The sequence below is a fragment of the Nomascus leucogenys genome, chromosome 22a (genome assembly GCF_006542625.1).
Source record: "Nomascus leucogenys isolate Asia chromosome 22a, Asia_NLE_v1, whole genome shotgun sequence".
Lineage (NCBI taxonomy): Eukaryota > Metazoa > Chordata > Mammalia > Primates > Hylobatidae > Nomascus > Nomascus leucogenys.
In genome coordinates this window covers 132,584,731-132,607,683 of record NC_044402.1, presented here as the reverse complement: position 1 = coordinate 132,607,683, position 22,953 = coordinate 132,584,731, and the positions used below count along the sequence as shown (strand labels likewise).

The following is a 22,953-nucleotide window of genomic DNA, read 5'->3' as shown; positions in this document are numbered from 1 at the left end:
GGAGATAAGGTTGGCAAAGCTCCCCAAGGCCAGTCCCTTGTTAAGAGTGTCACGGTAAATCCACTTCTAGACAGCTGTTTCTTGTTGAGGGAAGGAGGGAAAAAACTTACATTTATCCTAAATATTCATCCACTCACTCAACAAATATTTCCTAATGAATAGCATGGCAGGCACCATGTCAAGTGACAGGGTACAAGGGAGACTAACAACAGACAGTCTCTACCATCACAGAGCTTACAGTCTCGTGAGGGGAAGAGACTCCAAACAAACGAAAGTCAATTCATTGAAATTAAATGTTTAACAATTTCATTTTCTGATTCCAGATGCTTTTCTCTGGCTTAAGTTTTCTTTTTTCAATTCCTATTCTTCTATCATCCCTTGTCGCTCAGTAAATGGTTAGCATATGAAGAAGTACAGAGATGAGAATGCCACTAGCTTTGAAAATGCCTTTAATTGTAGGGCACTCAGACAGGCCAGGCTGGGCCCAGGGAAAAGAGACAGGTTGCTCAGGGCTGCATCCAGGCTCTATTTAAAAGAAAAGATATTAAGAAGACCTTGAAGATTTTACCCTTGATTCTCTATCCCAAACTTCCCAATATATACAAAAGCACACAAGGAAGAATAGAAACCTGGTTCCACAAGAGCATTTGTAAATTTGACTGGAGCATAACTCTGAAGAACTGGACCTCGGAAACAGAGCCCTTGAGAGAATGCAGATCACACTAAGAAAGCAGAAACTCTCACAGAGCTCCACAGCAGACCAGAGTTGTTCCTATAGCCTGAGAGAAGCAGCTGGCAGTAAAGTCTGTCAAAAACAAATGGTCTTTTAACTGAAGGATACTTCCCACAGATCTCTTGTCTTACTCACCTACAAAAGTCCAAGGCTTTCATTTCTATAGCCATCCCCTAACCTGACCCAATTGCCCATCTCCCATCTTCTTCCTAAAGCACTTCCCTAGGCCTGGAAATTGATCAGTGAGGATCCCATAGCCTCCATCTCTTCTCCAGATGCTCCTGATTCTTCGCCTTAATTGAAACCTGGCTGTTCCCTGATGTTATTGCTTCCCTCGAGTGCTCTCAAAGGGAGTCTATTTTATCTCTCATAACCCATGTATCTCAGAGACCAGGGGAGGAAGGTCTCTTTGCTTCCCCATCATGGCTTTAAAAGTATTTTTTCCTCCATTTTCTTTCAAAAATCCCAGATCCTTTGAAGTTCATATCATTAGCACCTCCTTGGTGCTGTCATCCTCAAATTTACGGGTGGGTCAAAGCTCCAATTCACTAACATTTTGACTAGCAGCTCACTGCCTTCCTCTCTATCCTCACTACTATATATATTTTTGGGACTTCACATCCATGTTGAAGACCAAGCAACCCTAGCCTGTCACTCTAACTACCATTTGCTCCCCTACCCCACCTACTCTCTCTCCCATGTTCACAGCCTGGATCCCATCGGCACTACTAATGACACTACCTCAAAAAAAAAAAAATTCAAATATCGCACTTTCCAATGGCAATCTTCTGTCTACTTATGGTAGAAATCCCACTTCAACAACTCTTCAATTTCACTAAGATCTCCAACCCAAAGCTGTGACCACATTGTCACCATTCATTGTCCTCCCACTGTTTACTCCCTTCTCTAGCTACCTAATTGCCATGGCCTGTCGTTATCTATTAACGTTGCAAATCCTGAACAAACCTCTTACTCTGATACTCAACCAGCAAAAGACCTTGAAGATTTTACCCTTGATTCTCTACTCTCAACTAACCCCAGCTATCTGCTTTCTCCCTTCCTATACCCAAGGAGCTAAACAGTACCATAGAAAAACACCACACAACTGGGCTAAATCAGTCTAACTGGCAATCACAAACATACTGTATTCGACTTGTTTGAGAGTCCTTAAAACTGAGGAATTTCACATATATAAAATACTATTTCCAGATATTCTTGAAAAATCATAAGATCTAACAGCTTTGGACAGCATTCTCCAAATGACAGCAACCACCTAACCTGAATAACAGATGCTCCTCTCATAGTAATAAAAACAAAATTCAAGTGCCACTTATGCTGGCATATGACATGCCACACACTCTTTGAAGAGCTTTATATCGATCAGCTAATTTAACCCTCACAACAACCCTATGAGGTAGATACTATTATCCTTGTTTTTACAGATGAGGAAACTGAGGCACTGAGAGGTTAAGACAATTTCCCACTTTCACATCACATTCAAGGCCAGACAATCTGGCTCCAGACTCCATGCTCTCAACTACTGTGAACAGCCTCTTTCTCTGTTTGCCACAGTCACCACCAGGGCCTCTTCACTCATGTATGCCAGCTATCCCTCTTGCCCAAAAACTCAGCACCACATTCCAACCCTTGCTTTTCTCTGTCTTGGTGAATGGCAACATCATGCAGCCAGCGGCTCAATTCGAAAACTCGGCAAGCATCAGGGATGCCTCCCTCTGCCTCACCTTCCATATCTCATCCATCAGCATGTCACATCACTTCTAGCCCCAAATCCATCCATCCATTCCTCTCCAGCTTCACTGCCACCTTCTTGTTCCCATCTCCATGTTTTCTGACCTGGTTTACTTTAATAGCTTCCTGAGTGGCCTCTCAGCTTCCACTCTATTCATCTCACAATTCCCAGAGAGGTATGTTCAAAGCATGAAACAGATTATTTTCTTCCCCTGCTTAACAGCCTTCAGTGACTTCCTGCTGCTCTTTGAACAAATTCCAATTCTCCAGCGTAGCCTAGAGACCCTACATGACTTGGCTGCTGTCTAACTCTCCACTTGTCCCATAATATAACTCCCTTTGCTCACAATGTTCCAACAGGCTTCCTTCTCATTTCTCAGAAACGCCAAGCCTTCTTGACTGCTTGCTGCTGTTCTACTAGCTGAGCTCTCCACCTATGTTCTTCTCCTAATTCTTCAATTGGCTGATTCATTCTCATCTCAGATAACCCACAGATCATCTCACAGAGGCTTTCCCTAACGACCCTACTAAAGAGGCTCTCTCTAATTATTCTCTCTCACCCTTCCCATTTCCTTATTAGCAATGATCAGTCTATAATTTCTTCTCTTGTTCTTCAGTTGTTTTTCCTTACCTCCCCAGTGACTTGCCTAATTTGCTCACTGGTATATGCTTGGCACTGAGTAAGAGGTCAAGAAACATTTGTTGCAGTAATTAATTAATTAATGCCTGCAGAGCTGAAGTTCTCTCATCACCCCCAGTATTAATGTTATGAATATCATCTCTCCCTTCTGAGTGACTGGGCATTCCACTGTAACATCACATCTATTCCCCTCATCTTTAATTCATCCCCAAGTATTCTCCAGCTGATTTTACTCTTTTTAAAAAAAAAAAAAGAGAGAGAGACAGGGTCTCACTCTGTTGCCCAGGTTGGAGCACAATGGCATGATCACGACTTACCATAGCCTCCAACTCCAGTACTCAAGCGATCTTCCTGCTTCAGCCTCCCCAGTAGCTAGGAATACAGGTGCACATCACCATGCCTGGCTGATTTTTATTTTGTACAGATGAAGTCTCACTATGTTGCCCAGGCTGGTCTTAAACTTCTGGCCTCAAGCAATCTTCCCACCTCAGCCTTCTAAAGTGCTGGGATTACAGGTGTGAGCCACCACACCCTGACTGATTTCACTCTTAACAAATGGTGAAGGTCCTAGAAACTAGTTCATCCTGTCCTCTATCTTCCTGGACTAGGATTTTTCAGGGAGCCAATAATAACTTCACACCAATATTCTATTCTAAGAGGAACTCCAACATCATGACTAAGACAGCTCTGGAGGCTTAGCCTGAACTTCCTGTAGCCAAAGCATCTTTTGGGATCTGAAACAGCCAATTCTACCATGTTCATACCCATGTCACCTTGACCATCACCCTAAACTGGAGCCCTTCCCAGGCATGTCTATCCCCTACTCTAATCTCTCCCAACATCTCCTATAACAACCTCTCAGTACTCTACCTATGAAGAGAGAAATGAAATACATTTTTTGATGTGAGACTTTATTATTTTTTTTAAACTTCAGAACTACATGTACATGATCATGTGTTACTGTTATTGTCGTTTCAAACACTGGAAAGAGGAGACTGTGGTCTCCTCTTCCCACATAGGAAAAAATACTAATGAAATGTCAAAGTACTAGTTAAGGTACTGAAAACAAAATAAAAATACTCTACTCCTATTTTTTTTAAATCCCCCTACTATCTCTCAATAAAAATTTCTTCTCTGGATAGGGAGAAAAAAAAGACGTCAAAAGAGATGAGTTTGAATACAAAAGTGAACAAAAGTTTCTAAGTATCTCTAATACACTTAATTTTCTCCATCAGCATTAAAATATCCTTTCCTGTCTGGCCTTTTACCTTACCCCGCAAGGCCTGCACACATAAAGTTTATATCAAGCAGCAGATGGACTCTGTTTCTCTGCCTATGAAAATCTTATTTACAGTGTTGTATATTTCACACAGTGACCTCATATCTGGAACCCATTCCTTTTCCCATCTGCAAAGAACAACTGTTCTCATATTAGTGGGGGAGGCCCTGGCTGCAGAGTCCCATGATGTCACAGGCCAGAAGGAATCACTTACAAACTCCTGGGAATTAGAGTTGTTATATTGATCAGATTTTTGTTTTGTTTTGTTTGAGTATCAGCAACGAGTTGTTTCAAAAGCAAAAACTAAAAGGGAGCTGAAGCTAATACCACTGGAGAACGCTCTCCTCTCCTTATCTCTAGACAGGTATAATTCTATAGCCAAAATTCTAGGCTAGTTTTCTCTCAAGTTCTAACAACTGAAGTTCCCCCCACTCTTCTTCAAAAGACAGTATCTGGATCCTTTATTCAGTCAGTAAGTAAATATTTATTCAACATAAATGTAGTAAGCATCAGTCAAATGCCAGGCACTGAGCTGACTTCTGGAACAAGACATGACCCTACCATCAAGGACATGAACAGTCTATTTGGGGGAAACATAAAAGCCAAGAAATGGTGGTAAGTTTAGAATAAAGGGAAAACAAAAAAGTCAACTACAGGAAAGCATTGACAGCCAACTCTACTTGGAGAATTAAAATGAGGCTTCTCAAAGTGGGTAACATTTAGGCAGGGACTTAAAAGGTAAGCACCATTACATCAAGACAGCAGGAGAAAGCATTCCAAGCACCAGGAAGAGCATGCACAAAGTCACAGAGACATCAAGGAGCATAGTTTTTAGAGGAAAAGCCTGGAAGCTCAGGGTGAATGGAGGAGAGTGTTCCTGGAGGAGAGTGCAGGAGGATGCGAATGGAAAGGCACAATGGGTCCTCCTGCGTGAAACAAGAGGAGGGCCAAGAAACTTACAGATAAAATGGTGTTTGGGATATGAGCTGAACGATGAAGAGCAAATGAATGGATTAATGAATGGACTAACATCCAAATGCAGCTTCATCTCTCCTAAGAGAGGCCTTGTCAAATAAATCCAGGGAAAGCTTTAAAAAAAAAAAGAAACACCAATAGTGCTGGGTGTGGTGGCTCATGCCTGTAATCCCAGCACTTTGGGAGGCTAAGGCAGGAGGATCACTTGAAGTCAGGAGTTCAAGACCAGCCTGGCCAACATGGTGAAACCCCATCTCTACTAAAAATACAAAAATTAGCCAGGCATGATAGCATGACTAATTTTTACCTTCTGTAATCCTAGCTACTTGGGAGGCTGAGGCACGAGAATCACTTGAATCCAGGAGGCAGAGGCTGCAGTGAGCCAAGACTGTACCCACTGCACTCCAGCCTGGGCAACAGAGTGAGACTTTCTCAAAAAATAAATAAATAAAGAATAAATTAAAACCACCAAAGTACTCCAAGAATCAGAAAAACCAACTCATTTTTTAAAACACAGTTTTCTTTCTTCTTTCTATTGATTACATGTGCACTTGACCACAGATAAATACAGAAAGGTAAAGAAAGGTGAAGGAAGGAAGGAAGGAAGGAAGGAAGGAAGGGAGGGAGGGAGGGAGGGAGGGAGGGAGGGAGGGAAGGGGGGAAGGGAGGGAGGGAGGGAGGGAGAGAGGGGACAAAAAGGAAGAGAAGATGACAGTATCTGTAAATTGGTTAGATCTTCAGCCAAAAACACAAATACAGAAGCTGGGCTCTCAGAATAAGAGAAAATGGAACACAGCATTTTCAAGTGAGCCAGGTAGCACATGGCAATATTTCTATACTAATGAAAGTATTATGAAATAGACTTAATTCACAGAATATGTGGCCCTGCCTCCCTCCCCAGCCTACTACCTGCCTGATAGTTTATGCCCAAGGAGGCCTAAGCTGCCATACTCCATGTTGTTTCACAAGTTCACGTTTTCCTTAGCGCCACTGCCTCTCCATACCTCCCACACACATATCACTCATCTCATAGGCCCAAACTAGACCCTCAATACCTACCACTAGGGTCACCAACTCCAGGAAGCCTCTCCAGAACCTCAGCCTACACAGTTTCCTGGTTTCCCCCCAATATTTTGCCATATACCCTGGCCACCCTTTTATCTGAGCACTTGCCATTTTATCCCCAAATCATCTGTTCACATGACTGCCTCCCACCACTGGGCTGCAAGCTGAAGTACAGCAAGGCAATCTTGCCTACCTCCATGTCAAAGGCACCCATGCTGCACACTTATCCTAACCATAACTGTTCCTGGCTCACAATGGATGCTCAATAAACATTTCTTCAGCCAAACCACTGAACTAGCTTGTAAACATAGTTTGTAAAGTATAAAGCACTCAACAAATACTGTCTATTGTTGTTTACTGCTTCCTTTCCAACCTCATCTATTTTTCTCCATCGTTCAGCATCCACATGCTCCAGAAAAACTGAACTATTCAATGTTTCGTATATCCAAACCCAATTTCTCACTTCTATTGTAGTAGCTCACACTGGTCCCTACATTTGTAAAGCTCTCTCTTATCTTCACTTATTCAAACTGCACAAATCCATGGCCTGGCTCAAATATGTCACTTCCAGTAAAGCATCTCTAGGCAACCCTAATGGGAAATAGTGGTTCCCTCCTCTCAAATCTCAGAGCACTTTGCCTGTTCCTGTCTTGTGGTGCTTATTACCTCTAAATATAATGTAGTTCTAAGAAGAATCTGTTACCTCATCATCTCTGTTATGCCATCATAACAGCCCTGCACCTGTTACATCATCATCTCTCTGAAAGCATATAGCACAGAACAGGAAATAGTTTAATAGATTGTTTTGGATTCCACATATTCAGGGAATAGCCTTCCAGTAGATTTTAAGCACCTGGATGAGTGTTCCTCTCTTCAAGCCTTCCGAAACATCCTCCTTGGACATGTAAGTTTCAAATATGCTCTTTTTCTTCCCTCGTGTGGACTTGTTCTTTGACTTTTTGTCACCTGGCGAAGCACCAATGTCATGTGGACCAGCCACAGCAGACACACCTAGAAACAGGAGGCAGCAATCAACTCTTTCCTCAAACATCTGTGTATTTTTAAAACTGGAGATATTATACCTTTTTACAATTATTATTTAAAGAGACCAACAAGAGACTGAAACTCCCTGATGGTGATTTTGAACAATAACAAAAAGGAAAGAGTGGCTAAGAAAACATGAATAAAATATACACAGATGAGACTTGAGTTTTAAATCAGCACAACACGCATGGAACATAATCTGAATAATGAGTTCAGTATTCTTTGCTATTTATAGACACAAACTTTTTGAAAACAGAAATTACTAAAAGATTGCCACTTTTCCAGAGGAAATTAAACAGCTGTACTTAATACAACAATAAATTAAGACAGCAAGAAACCACATCTAATTCTAGAATAAATCACACAGAATACTTAAGAGGTCACTAAAAGAATTATAGTAGCCCTCAGTCCTAAGACACCCTCCACTTCACACCCATTCCACTTTTATTTCAGTTCTCCAGTTATTCAGGCAGACTCCATTTTCCTTTTACTACCTCTGGGGGTCCCCAGGGGCCAGAGGTTCATTCTGTAGTCAGGATGGCTCATTATTGGCTCCAAGGTCACTCTTCTCTCCAGATCCAGAGAAACCTCCACTGCTCAGCTCAGAGTTCCCACCTTGAGCAGCTCTGTTGTCATTCGCTGAAACCAAGAAGAGATTGGTAATTGGAGAGCGGTTAAGCTGTAGCCTCCTCTGTTCTCTCAGAAATTTAGTAGTTCAATGGCAAAGGCAACGTGGTGCCCCTCCTGGGTTCTGGCATCACATTCTCTGGGGCAGTTAGTCAAGCACACCATCTGTCTCAAGTTTCTTTTCAAGGCCTTCACCCTCACAGCTACCACTAGACTGCTTCTTTGGGCCACTTCAACTAAACATCTCCACAAATGGGGCAATGATGTGAAAAATAAGGAATCCTGCGGTTCTATTCAGCTTGTGAAATGCACAAAAATATAAAGAAATATAGTTTTGAAAAGTGATAATAAAGATCTAGAATCTAAAAGCTGTAATGGAATAGGTACTAAACTGGGGCTCAATATGTGGCATTTACTAAGTCCAACTCCGGACAAATGATATACCTCTATGAAACCAAGTAAGTCAATTCCTTAGAATCCACCAACAAAACCTAATTCATTGTCACAACTTGAAGTCCCAAACTATGCAGGGAACCCCAGATGATTCACACGCTTTCAAAACATGGCAATACTGTAATTAGACGTCTTTTCCCCTACTCTTACCTGCCATCACCTCAAACCAGTTGTCTCATCAGAAGCTCAAACAGCTGTGTCTAAGGAATATAAGAGCAGCTGCCAGGATCAGCAGGCTGGAATGTGGGGCTCTGCAACTGGCCCCTGGCCTTCCACCTGGATGCTGAACATGTCATCACAACTTCTACTTTCTAGTCTCTGCTGGCCACCAGCCCAGGAGTCAAGTCTATATTTGAAATTTTTGTGGGAAGCCTGAGTTCCCACAAAATGAATCAAGATGTCATTCTGAACACTAGCTTCCATTTCCTCTATATTTCCCACACACATCCTTCACCAAAATGATGTAATTTCTCTTTAAATTGAAATTAATACTAACTCAGCAGAAGAAAAGCAATGGAGACAAAGCATAATAGACCACTTAGGGAAAGATAAAGAGATTCACAGATAAAGCCAATCCAACTGAAAGAAGGGAGAGAAAGAGATGGCTTTATATAAACAGCAACGAAATGGGAAAGGCAGATGGAGGAGTCAAGACTGTCTGAGGGCTTAATACAGAAATGCATTTATCCACTCATTAATTTCACACGTATTTCTTCAAGGCACTACACTAGACAGAATGAAGGATAAGTGGTAAGCACTATGTTTTTTTAAAATGTGGATAAATGCACAGATGATAGGAGAGAAAGAGTATCTCCAGGTCAGGAAACCTGAGAGTACTTTAGGAGAGATTTTAAAGAACTAAGAGTGTGAGGAAAGCATACTATTGGCAAAAGGAAATAAAAATAGAGGCACAAACAGAAAATACAGGCGAGTTCTCGCAAAATTAATTCCATTTGGATAGAGTCCAGCCTATATGAAGGCAGGCAGTGGCAAGGAAATTAAAACAAGTTGGAAGGTCTAAAAAACTAGGCCAGTTTTTCAAAAGCACTAGGAAGTTTTCAAAGCATGAATGAGCAGAAGAGAAAAACAACAGATTAGAATTGTTTCAGAAAAAATTAACCTGGTACAGGACTCAGAGTCATCTGGAGTTGACAGATACTAGCAGCAGATGCATCTTAGGAGAAAATCAGAACAGACAGGTGAAAGGAAAGGAAGACCCGAACTTGAGTTCAGGACACTGAAAAGAAGAGGCCCTTACCATGGTATTACACAGGACAAAGTGGCACCACCTAGCAACCAGGCACGTCTGGAAGTGAGCAAGGTGGGAGTGGTTGTGTGAGATTTCTAGGTAGGAGACTGGGAGTTGGTAAAGTTAGAGAAGATGATGAATTCTATTTGGAGTATTATATACCTCTACATGGAGCGATCCACCAAATACTTGAAAATAGGAGCAAAAGAGACAGAGAAATTAGCCAGTCATTTGCATAAAGATGGTAACACAGAGTGTTCAAGAATGGATGAGACTGCCAAGCAAGGGTACGCAGATACAGAGGAGGGCACAGGACAAGGAACGAACAAGCAACATTCCCTTCCCCGTGACATCATTGTGAAGGCCTATTAACCCTGTAGAAGTCCTGGGCACTCTTACCCTGACAAAATCTGGGTTAGGGCAACTTTTAGGAAATGTAAAGAAGTAGAAAATATAACAAAGAAGCTAATGAAGATGTAGGAAAAGAACCAACAGAGGCAGGCGTTAAGAAAAAAAAAGAGAAAAGAGCTCCCAAGTGAGGACAGATCCATGATGAGGGTATGCTCCCACTAGTGACTAAGAATACAAACGCGGCAGCCTTGGTTGGGGCGAGGGGTCGAGAGCAAACTGCCAACAACCCAAAAACAAGCGCCGGAATTGAAAATGGGGCACTACATGTCAATCCTGATTCAGGCAAAAGTTCAAAATGAAGGGGAGTTACTGCCAGGTAAGTGAGATGAGGGGACAGATTTCAATTCCAGCGTCCCTAGGTCAGCTGCATCTGTATCTTTCCATCACAGCAGTTATCCCAGTTTGTGTGATTAACACCTAACTTGTCTCTCTAGCTCAGGGAGACAAGGAATGTTTGGTTGGGTTTGTCATTGTAACTCTGGTGGCTCCCACAGAACCTAGGATAGAACAGGTGCTCAAAAGCCGCTCCATATATGAATGGATGAGTTTGTTTTCATGAACAAGCAATGAGAACACCAAGCAGAGCAGGGTCATACCAGGAAACTACATTAAAAACAAGTCAGCAAAGAATGGGGGAAGAACGCAGGACTGAGAAAACAAAATTGGCAAGAATAAGCCGGACAGCTAGGCAGGCAGTAAAGGCCACATTTGGGTACCAAAGCACTAGAAGGAGATGGAAAGATTCTGAGTACATAAAATGCTAAGCAGAAAATGAACAAACAATGGCTGGGCACGGTGGCTCACACCTGTAGTCCTAACACTTTGGGAGGCCAAGGCAGGAAGACTGCCTGAGCTCAGGAGTTCAAGACCAGACTGGGCCACATGGCAAAACCCCGTATCTACCAGAAATACAAAAAATTAGCTGGGCGAGGTGGCATGCACCTGTAATCCCAACTACTCAGGAGGCTGAGGCACAAGAATTGCTTGAACCCAGTAGGCAGAGGTTGCAGTGAGCTGAGACTGTGCACTCCAGCCTGGGTAACAGAGTGAGACTCTGTCTCAAAAAAGAAAAATGAACAAACAGGCCAGGCACAGTGGCTCACATCTGTAATCCCAGCACTTTGGGAGAGGCCAAGGCGGGCAGATCACCTGTGGTGGGGAGTTCGAGACCAGCCTGACCAACATGGAGAAACCCTGTCTCTACTAAAAAAATACAAAATTAGTATGCGTGGTGGTGCATGCCTGTAATCCCAGCTACTCAGGAGGCTAAGGCAGGAGAATTGCTTGAACCTGGGAAGTGGAGGTTACAGTGAGCTGAGATCATGCCATTGCACTCCAGCCTGGGCAACAAGAACGAAACTCCTTCTCAAAAAAAAAAGAAAGAAAGAAAATGAACAAACAAGAAATCTTCTATTCCCTGTGACATAGTTATAAAGGCCCATTAAGCCTGAACAAGTCCCTGGGCACTCCTACCCTGACACATTGAAAGCACGGGCCAGTTTCCAATCCTTACTAACTTCCAGAATGAGGGCCACTGATACATTGCCCAACAGCCCACTGGTCCCTAGAAAAGGTGTCCTTTTTAGGGGATGTACGGAAATAGCTATACATTGTGGGTGTATGGAAATAGCTATACATTCTTAAGAGCTGGGCTGTATGGAAATAGCTATACATTCTTAAGAGCTGGGCTGACATTAGGATGAACAGACAATAGTGGTCAATAATGTCACATGGTACAAGAAGGCAGGAAGGATGAGGAATGGGGAAAAGGCACTAGACCGCACTAAGGGCAAATCTGAAGAAGGCTTCTGGGTGAAATAAACGGTGTCTTGAGACCCTTTGTATTCCCTAAAACCCAGCACAATGCAGAGTACATAGCAAAGGCTCAAAAATTTGAATAAATGAAGCCTATTTGGGAGAGAAGTCAGGTTACAACAAATATACACTAGTGAGAAGTATGAGTAGCAGGGCCAGGACTACAATGGGGCAAGCCAGGCACTTCGGGTGCAAAATTTGAAAACGCAAAGTTCTATGAGTACCAATCCCACACTTGCAGGACCCAGGAGTGAGAGCTTCCTAGAACTTTTGTGCCTTATGCATCTCACTTGTCTTAGCCTAGCCTTAGTACTTACAAGTATCACAGCAAATGGAATGTATGAAGCCGCATAGTGAAGGAAACTCAAAGAGATAAAGTCCAAAGACAGGTTTAGAGAGAGAAAAAGATGCGCCAATGGAAAGCAAAAGATGGGAAAAACAAGCAAAAGATGACAACTGATTAAGAAAAAAAAAGAGGGCAAAATTAAAATAAATCTCAATGAGATTAGAAAAATAAACCATTTATATTACAAATCAGTAAGAAGTACATGGACTAATCAACAAGTGGTATTAAGACACTACTTAACACCATTTTTAAAAAATAAGCAATAAACCCCTACTTCATAACATATTCCAAAATAAATTTGTTTGAATAAAATTTAAATGTTCTAAAATGAGAGACACAGGGAGACACATACAGAGAGGAAAGGTAGAGAGAAAGGGAGGGGGCAGGGGAAAGGATATCCAGACGGTTGAATGAGGAGTTTGACAAATATTAACCCCTAAAGCAACAATAAAACTGACAACATTGTTAAAACTATTTAAAGATCTTGATATTGATCAAAAACATTACAACAAATTTGAGAAGTGCTGGTCCAAGAAAATCTACTGAATCTTGGTAAGAACAGTGAAGAGTGTGTTGTTTTAGCCTGGGGCTCCTATCATCCCACACTCGCTCCCAATTCCTTGGTACAGAAGCTACCAGGGTAGGACAAGCTGTGATGACAGGAAGCTCCACTGCCAGAGGGAGCTAAATTAATTTGGAGAAGAATTCCATGCCCATAGGTATTGTCAAAAAGTGATTTCAAGGGCAAAAAAGGAGGGAAAGCCAATATTACAGCTAACTTGAGTTTGCAATACCAGTCAGCGCAAGCAACAGATCACCAGACCAACCAGAAACTTACCGTGGAGAACTCAGGAATGAGACAGCCAAACTGGGCCTTGATAAAAATCTATTTTTTCCTGCTGGTCTGCAAGACTGTGCACATGCACAAGACTGCAAACATGAAGGAAAGAAATGTTAGGGCCACAGCAAGCTGCTCATTCCTGGAAAAAGATGAGGCCTTGCAAATGGAGAAAGTAAAACCCAGGCAGACTTTCTGAACTTTGAATGCATTCTCCAAGCCTCACAAAAACCAATGACAAAGGGAAGCTCGTTGTTTCGAGGAATTTAAACACAACCTCTGACCAATCATAGGCTGACCACTAAGATACGCTGACCCAGGGGGCAAACACTTGACAGTCATACTGAAAAATAAAAACAAGAAAGGATGAGCTAAGCAGAGACATCAGCAGTCACACACACACACACCATGGAGAAACAAACTCCATGGAATTAATTAGTCCAGCCAAGCCAGTAAACAAACAAAAAGAGCAACCACCTCTAACTCTGGGGAGAAGGGAATCAGAATACAGAATATATTATCAAAAATATCCAGTTTTCATAAGATATGCAAAGAATCAGAAAAGCGTGACCCATACATAGAAGGGGAACAGTTTCAATAAAAACTATCTCTAGGGGAGCCTAGATTTTGAAGTTAGACAATAAAGACTTCAAAGCAGCTATTATAAATATGTTCAAAGAACTAAAAACACTTTTAAAATAAAGGAAACTATGATGACAATGACTCAGCAAACAGAGAATATTAACCAAGAGAAATTATAAAAAAGAGCCAAATGGAAATTTCAAGTGGAAAGACAACAATGAAATGAAAAATTCACTAGAGAAGCTCAAGAGGAGAATTAAGCTGGCAGAAGAAATAACCAATAAATTTGAAGGTAGATGAATTAAGGTTATACAATCTGAAGAAAAGAAAGAACAAGGAAATTTTCTTTTAATTCCGAAGTCAAGAATTGTAATAAGGAGTCTCACTCCATTTTTTAAATTTTTGATGTCTGACCACTGACTTATGTTAAGCCTCACCTCACTTTTCCCCTTTTGAACCCACAACTGATCAGGCTAATAAGAAAGTCCACATGTGCCTTGCCTTTTGCCCCAGGGGAAAATTCAAGTTTTGCCGATCCTCGGCCTGCACATGGGAACTCCCCAGCACCCTAGCCATTATAAAAGCATAACCCACGCCCTCTGTCTAACTCAAGGCAGGCCAGACCCACTTGTACTAACCCTACCATCCCCAGAAGTCTCTTAGGTGAATAATAAAATTTCTCTCAAATTTTGTTGGCATGTGGAGTGCTTCCAGCATAGACATCCTACCTGTTAATTGGGAGGGTTACTTTCTACCTCCACAGGGTGACCATAGAATAGAAATGAAAGAGAGGACATCTCTATAAACCTTACAGAAATTAAAAGGATTATAAAGGAATACAATAAACTTAGAAAAAAATGGACAAATTCCCAGAAACAAAAATTACTAAAACTGAGTCAAAAAGAGAAAATTTGGCCACACGTGGTGGCTCACACCTGTAATCCCAGCACTTGCAAAGGCCAAGACAGGCAGATTGCTTGAACCCAGGAGTTTGAGAACAGCCACAGCAATACGACAAAACCCCAACCTAATTAAAAAAAAAAAAAAGTACAAAAAATTAGATGGGCATGGTGGCATGCACCTGTAGTCCCAGCTACTCTGGTGGCTGAGGTGGGAAGATCACCTAAGCCTGGGAGATCAAAGCTGTAGTGAGCTGTGATTACACCACTGAACTCCAGCCCAAGTGACAGAGTGAGACCCTGTCTCCAAAAAACAAAAAGACAAAAAAAAGTAGTAGAAAATCTGAACAGACATATAACAAGTAAATAAATTGAATTATTAATTTAAAATCTTCCAATAAAGAAAACTTCAGGCTCAAATGTCTTCACTGGTGTATTCTACCAAACTTAAAAGAAAAAAATACTATCAAATCCTTTACAACTCTTCCAGAAAATAGAGAACTCATTCTGTTATGACAGTATTCCCTTGATACCATAGCCAAAGAAAGGCATCAGAAGAAAAAAACTAAAACTTGTAAACAGATAAGATAGTTCATATTTTTAAAATTTCTTCTTGAATCAATTTTATTAATTTGTATTTCTATAGGAATTTCTCAATTTCATCTAACATTTCATGGTGGGAGTAGAATGTTGTTCAAAATATTCTCTTGTACTTTCTTAATACCTGTCCTTTCTAATATGGTGAAAGTGTTCTTTATCTGTGTTGGCCAATATGGTAGTCACTAGCTATGTCTTTGGAGCAATTTTAGAGTGACTAGTACAACTGAAAAACTGTCAAGTTTGAAACATTTGTATTTCATCTTTATTCATAATGGATATTCTCTCAGGTTTGTTGGGGAAGAGGTTGGGTTTCCTTTTGTAGAGAGCTCTGTCACCCAGACTGGAGTGCAGTGGCACGATTATAGCTCTGTAACCTCAAACTCCCAGGTTCAAGCGATCCTCCTGCCTTAGCCTCCTGAGTAGCTAGGATTACACACATATGTCACCACATCCAGCAAATTTTTTATTTCTTTATTTTTTGAAGAGATGTTGTCTCACTATGTTGCCCAGGCTGGTCTTGAACTCCTAGGCTTAAGCAATCCTTCCACCTCAGCCTTCTAAAGTGCTGAGATTACAGATGTGAGCCACCACACCCAGCCTTTCTCAGGTTTTAAAATTCTAGACTGTTATTTACTCTCATACTCTGAAGGTATCATTCCATTGTCTTACAGCCTCCATTGTTTCATTGAGAAGTCAGCCATTAATCTAATTGTCAATTCTTTGAAAGAATAACATTTCTTCTCGCCAACCTGGCAGATTTTGAAATTTTTCTCTTTATCTTTGGTTTTCTACAGATTTACTACACTAGGCCAAGGTATGGATTTCTTTTTTATGCTGCTTGGTGTCAGTAAGTTTTCTTGAATCTGTTGCTTAATAACTTTAATAAGTTTTAGAAAGTTTTTTAGAAGGTTTTCGGCCATTCTCTATTCAAATATTGCTTCTGCCCATTCTCTCTCAACTCTTTGTCAGGATTCCAATTACACACTTTTGATCTCCTCAGTGTCTCTCTGTCTCCCTCAATCTCTTCAGTAGTTTCCATCCTTTTTTCTCTGAATTTTTCCACTTCACTAATTCTCCCTTCAGCTCTGTCTAATCCTCTTAAACCCATCCATTACGTTCCCAATTTCAGCTGTTTTCAAGTCTAAAATTTTCATTTTTTCAAGTTTCTAGTTCTCTGCTAAGAATGCGAATCTCGTCTTTTATATTTGAACAAGGTAAGCATAGTATATTTAAGTCTGCTCCTAAAAACTCCAATATCAGAAGTCCCTATGGATCAATACTATCTTCTGTTGCTTGCACTTGATTTTGTTCATGTTATTTGATCATGCCATGCTTGATTTTTTTAAATTATGAGCTGGACATTATATTTACAGAATGTTTATAGTAACATTAACAAGTAATGTTACCTTCCAAACAGAATTTACAACATTTCCTTCTGCCAAGCACCTGAAACAATAAATTACCTCAATCTATTTTCAGGGTTTAAAAGTATTCCAAGTGGAGCAACAGTCCCTGTGAGGGCCTATCTATATCCAATTCACCCCTACTTCTAGGCTGTGGCCCTTCAGGGTACCAACACCAAATAAGAGTGATTCACCAAGATCACTCACAACCCACATTAGCAGGGCCTAAATTCCAATTCCTATCCCTCTAACCTTAAAAGGCTATCAAATTTACTACTCAGGCTGGGCATAGTGGCTCACACCTGTAATCCTAGCACTTTGGGAGGCCAAGGTGGGTGGACCACTTGAGGCTAGGAGTTCAAGACCAGCCTGGGCAACATAGCAAGACCCTGTCTCTACAAAAAATACAAAAATTAGCCAGGCACAGGGGTGCACACCTGTAGTCCTAGCTACTCAGGAGGCTGAGACAGGACAATCACTTGAGCCTGAGAGGTAGAGGTTGCAGTGAGCCAAGATTGGGCCACTGCGCTCCAGTCTAGGTGGCAGAAGTGAAACCCTGTCTCAAAAAAAAAAAAAAAAAAAAAAGTACTGCTCAGTTTTTCAGCTGATCCCTCAAAAAAACTCAGCAAATATTCACTGGAGAAAAATAGTCTCAAATACTAATCTTATATCTCTGAGCCTTTATTCTCTTCTAGACACACTCTTATTACTTCTCAAATACTTTCAAAGTATTTCTCAATACTTTGAGGGGAAGGGCTGTATTTGTTTGGTGTTTCTAATTGTTGTCTCATGGAAGACTGGTTTCCAATTATTTTCTTTTTTTGTTTGTTTGAAATGGAGTCTTGCTCTGTCTCCCAGGCTGGAGTGTAATGGCATAATCTTGGCTTACTGCAACATCCGCCTTCTGGGTTCAAGTAATTCTCCTGCCTCAGCCTCCCAAGTAGCTGGGATTACGGGTGCCTGCCACCCTGCTTGGCTAATCTTTGTATTTTTAGTAGAGACAGGGTTTTACCATGGTAACTAGGCTGGTCTTTAACTCCTGGCCTCAAGTGATCCACCCACCTTGGCCTCCCAAAGAGCTAGGATTACAGGCGTGAGTCACTGTGCCCAGCCAGGTTTCCAATTATTTTCTATGCCATAACTGAGAGTGGAAGTATCAACCTCACTCTTAACTCTCTCATTCCCAACTCTCTCCTACATGGACTCACTCTTCTCCCAGACAAAACTTCTCCATACCTGCACCTATCCTCGCTTTCTATTTTAGAGGGGAAAATGTCCCTACATATTCATAACCTAACCCTCTTAATGTATGTTCTTCATGCTATTTTAATCTACTCTAGAACTTTTAACACACCCATTATTCTTGCCACTGGGGTATTCCCAATAGCACACAACCAATGTAAGAACCTGGCCCTGCTCCCCTTCTGCCCATCTCAAGCTACCAGCTATCATTCCATTTCTCTCATTCCCATCCCTACCAAAGTTCAAAAATGTGGTCTGGACTCACAACCTCTATTTCCCCCATTACATACTCTAATCTCTTTTGGAATATGACATCTATCATCTTCTCTATAATGAAATAAAGCTTTCTGTATTCCTACGAAGAAAAATCCTCACTACTTAAATAATGGCATTCTCTCAGTTTGCTTGTTTTTTGTGCAGGATGCCACTGACCAGCTATATCTTTGTAATACAAATTCTTCACCCTTGGCCTCCGGAACACAACAGTCTTGTGGTTCTTCTCTTTCTCTCTCTACAATTCACAGATTTCCTTACAGACTCCTCTTTTTTTCACTCACCTCTTCAGTTTCTACCATTTACAAGATTCTACTCTTATACCTCATCTCACTTCTCTTTTAAAGAGTTTTAAATTTTCATCTCCAGCTCTGCTCTTCAAAGCTCTTCTTTAACTTTCCAACATCCTGCTGAATAATACTGGCAAGCACTTTGAATGCCACATGTGTCTAATTCAATTTATTATTCTCCTCAAACTAAATTTTCCACCTGCATACTACATCCAGATTAATGACATCATTATCATCCCTGGGCAGCAACAGTAGACATCCAATCTGTTTTTCTCCATTAGTAATCTATTACCAAATTCTGTCTATTCTACCTTCAAAATGAGTCCTAAGTAGATTCCTTCCTTTCCCACTTAATTAGCACTGTCTGAATTCAGGTTGTTACAACTGTGTATGTACCATAAAGATGGCAATAGTTCTTTAGCAGGTCTCTCACTCACGAATCTCTTTTCTTCACTCCATGTTTCACCTACAACATAGAAGATATTTTATAAAATGCCTTTTCTTTTTTCTTTTTTTTTTTTTCAAGGCAGAGTCTCACTCTGTCGCCCAAGCTGGAGTGCAGTGGCACGATCTTGGCTCACTGCAACCTCCGCCTCCCGGGTTCAAGCAATTCTCCTGCCTCAGCCTCCAAGTAGCTGGGACTATAGGAGTGTGCCACCACGCCCGGCTAATTTTTGCATTTTTAGTAGAGACAGGGTTTTGCCATGTTGGCCAGGCTGGTCTGGAACTCCTGACCTCAGGTGATCCACCCGCTTCGGCCCCTCAAAATACTGGGATTACGGGCATGAGCCACCACGCCCAGCCATAAAATGCCTTTTCAAAACCCTTCAGGGTTGCTCACTGCAGCTCTATAATCTAACCCGCCCTTCCAGGAGCATCTCTTACTAGAAGTTTTTCAAAGCATACTAGGTGAATCACTGATGAAAACAGTAAGTTGGAAAAGACTATGATTGCCATCAAAGCCAGAAAAATGACTTAAAAACAAATTAGGTTAACAATTATAAACTCTGGAAAAAAAATCAGAAACGACTACCTATAGATTCTGAAGGGTAAACAAATGGAGGCAGGCTGTTGGGAGGAGTAGGAATCTGGACAAGTAACTGGTAGTAGGGGGAATTTCATGAGTTTTTATAAAATTTGTGGGGAGGGAAATAGAAGTTTTGTCCCAAGGGCAGGCCACCATCACAGGGGTGGTGCAATGCTCGCAGCTAAATCTTCAATAGAAATTCCATAGGCTGCACCTGGCTAGAAGAAAGGACCATAGGTGGAGAGTGACCACAGGTGGAGGTCAGTAGCAATCTAAAAGAGGAGAGCGCTGAAGAAGGGAATCCCCTAATTCTTATGACTCTTCAAGTCTCAGGCTGACCCCTTAGCTGTGTAGACGTGTAGGACAGACTCAACGCAACATCATAAAGGCCTAAAAATTTCAAATGAGATTTAAGCCTACAGGAGACAAGACACAATCTGAGCCTAACAGGATCTGAGGCTAAGTGCTAGTGAAATAAATAAATTTAAAAAATCAAGATTCTTCAAAGGAATTTAACAGAATTCAGAGTCTACACAAAATAATATTCAAGAAACAATCCAAAATTATTTGACATACTAAGAACCCAGAAAACATCCATTCTAAAGGGAAAACTACAAATCCCAACCTCAAAATGACTCAGATGTTACAATTATCAGATAAGAACTTTACAGCAGCTCTGATAACTATGCTCACTGAGGTAAAGGAAAAGACACTTGAAATGACTGAAGAGATTGAAACTCTCAACAGAGAAATAAAAACGTACTTAAAAATGAGAATTTTAGACCAGGTGCAGTGGCTCATGCCTGTAATCCTCGCACTTTGGGAGACTAAGACAGGCAGATCACTTGAGCCCAGGAATTCAAGGGCAGCCTGGCCAACATGGTGAAACCCCGTCTCTACTAAAAACACAAAAATTAGCTGGGTGTGGTAGCACATGCCTGTAGTCCCAGCTACTTGGGAGGCTGAGGTGCACAGATCACTTGAGCCCAGGAGGTGGAGGTTGCACTGAGCCAAGATCATGCCACTGCACTCCTGCCCGGGCAACAGAGTGACACCCAGTCTCAAAAAGAAAAAAAAAATAGAAATTTAAAATTAATAAATACAATATCTGAAATAAAAAATTCAGTGGATAAGCTCAATAGCAAAATAGAGGTAAAAGAATAAACACTCAGGGAGTTTAAACTTTATCAACAGAAATTATACAACCTGAAAAACAGAAAGAAGACTGAACAAAAAGATAAAGTATTATGGACTTACAGGACAATATCAAAAGGTCAAACATAAGGGTAATTGGCCTGGTGGGTCACGTCTGTTAATCCCAGCACTTTGGGGTGCAAGGTGGGCAGATGACCTGAAGTCAGGAGTTCGAGACCAGCCTGGACTACGTGGTGAAACCCTGTCTTTACTAAAAATACAAAAATTAGCAGGATGTGGTGGCGCATGCCTGTAATCTCAGCTACTTGGGAGGGTGAGGCACGAGAATTGCTTGAACCTGGGAGGCAGAGGTTGCAGTGAGCCAAGATCACGCCACTGCACTCCAGCCTAGGAAACAGAGCAAGACTCTGTCTCCAAAAAAAATAAATAAATAAGGGGAATTGATTTCCCAGAAGAAGAGAACAGGTCCCAAAAAAATGAAGAAACATTGGCTAAAAACATCCCAGATTTGCTGAAAAACATAAATACATAGATTCAATAAACTGAGTAAACCCCAAAAAGGAAAATTGTTTTAAAAATTTATATCATCATAATCAAACTGCTGAAAACAAACAATACAGAAAAAATCTAAAGTAGTCAACGTAAAAAGAAATACCTCAAACAGAACAACATTTTGAATGGCAGCAGATTCCTTTTTTTTTTTTTTTTTTTTTGAGACGGAGTCTCGCTCTGCCGCCCAGGCTGGAGTGCAGTGGCGCAATCTCGGCTCACTGCAAGCTCCGCCTCCCGGGCTCACGCCATTCTCCTGCCTCAGCCTCTCCGAGTAGCTGGGACTACAGGCGCCCGCCACCACGCCCGGCTTTAGTAGAGATGGGGTTTCACCGTGGTCTCGATCTCCTGACCTCGTGATCCGCCCGCCTCGGCCTCCCAAGGTGCTAGGATTACAAGCGTGAGCCACCACGCCCGGCCAGATTCCTTATTTTTTATCGTCATCTTTCCTGCCAGCCAAAGACAATGGAACAACTTATCTTCAAAGGGCTAAAAGAAAAAAACTGTTGGCCCTGAATCCTATTTCCAGCAAAAATATCCTTCAGTAATGAAGGCAAAACAAAGACATTTTTCAGATAAAAGAGAAAACCCATCACCAGCAGCACTGTACTACAAGCAACGCCATACTGAGTTCTTCAGGCTAAAGGGAAATGATACCAGAGCAAAACTGGATTTTCAGGAATAAATGTTAAGCACCAGAAATATTTAATGTATGTAAATTATACATGAGTAAAGTTGTAAAAAATTTTAAGGAAAATTATTTTTAATCTGCAATTCTATACGCAGTCAAACTAACAACCAAGTATGGGGGTAGAATAAAGGCATTTTCAAAATAGCAGGCCTAAAAAAACTTCCTGTATTTTTTCTTATGAAGCTACTAAAGGATGTGCTCCACCAAAATGACAGAATAAACTGAGACAGAGGATGATATGGAGTACAATGAGGAGAAGACTCAGCACAAAAAAAGTGCACAGGAATTTTCTAAGACGACAGAGAAAAAAGAGACCCCAGGATAGCAAATGTGCATTAAGCATACAGGGTAACCTTTAGATTGGAGGACAAAGGTCTAGATTAGAGCAGGGTCAAGAAAGAGAAATTGTTATCATTTAAGATCCCTGCTACCAAATAATTTAGTGTCTTTTTAATCCAAGGCAGAATACCTGGGTGAGCCTGGCTTGCTTCCTGTTCTAGGCTTAACTTGACCATAACCTGATGAAGTTCCTACTCTCCCCTCCAATAACTTGATTTAGCTGAGGCCACTCATTTCACCACACAGAAGGGTTCTACTGTGACCAACTCCTGAGCTTCTGAATTAACTAAAAGATAATCTATAGTATGCTTCCTTTTATATGACAAAGAAAGAAAAAATAAGAGTTACACACACACATACGATCATTTGTGCAAAAAGACACACAACACAGTAAATTAGAAACTAATGAGACTGGCTACCTACAGTGAGTAGATGGGAACAGTGAAAGGGAGGCAGGTGATAACTAGGTAAAAGAAATGGATGTGGAATAACACTTCACTTAATATGCCTTTTTATATGTTCTGACTTTTGGAACCACATTGATGTTTCACATCTCAAAAAAAAAAGCAACATAAAATAAACCAGAATGGGGCAAATGGCCTAAAAATGCAATTCAAATAGAAAGAAATTATGCTAACTATACTAAAACGAAAAACACAACAAATGTTAATGAAATAAA

General features: G+C 41.1%; 1 protein-coding gene across 3 annotated transcripts in view; it reads right to left on the bottom strand.

Annotated features, from left to right (window-relative positions):
* DIS3L2 (DIS3 like 3'-5' exoribonuclease 2) overlaps window positions 1-22,953 on the bottom strand; it is a 371,835-nt gene that overhangs the window by 306,189 nt on the left and 42,693 nt on the right. For 2 of the 3 annotated variants that reach the window (XM_030802727.1, XM_030802728.1), the window contains exons 2-3: window positions 7,980-8,124; window positions 7,295-7,452 (exon numbers count right to left, since the gene is read on the bottom strand). In XM_030802727.1, coding sequence (XP_030658587.1) covers window positions 7,295-7,452; window positions 7,980-8,031 — 210 coding nt within the window. In that variant the 5' untranslated portion in view covers window positions 8,032-8,124. Of the gene's footprint in view, window positions 1-7,294; window positions 7,453-7,979; window positions 8,125-17,010; window positions 17,031-22,953 lie in introns of those variants that run through there. The other variant, XM_030802729.1, reaches the window with a different exon arrangement.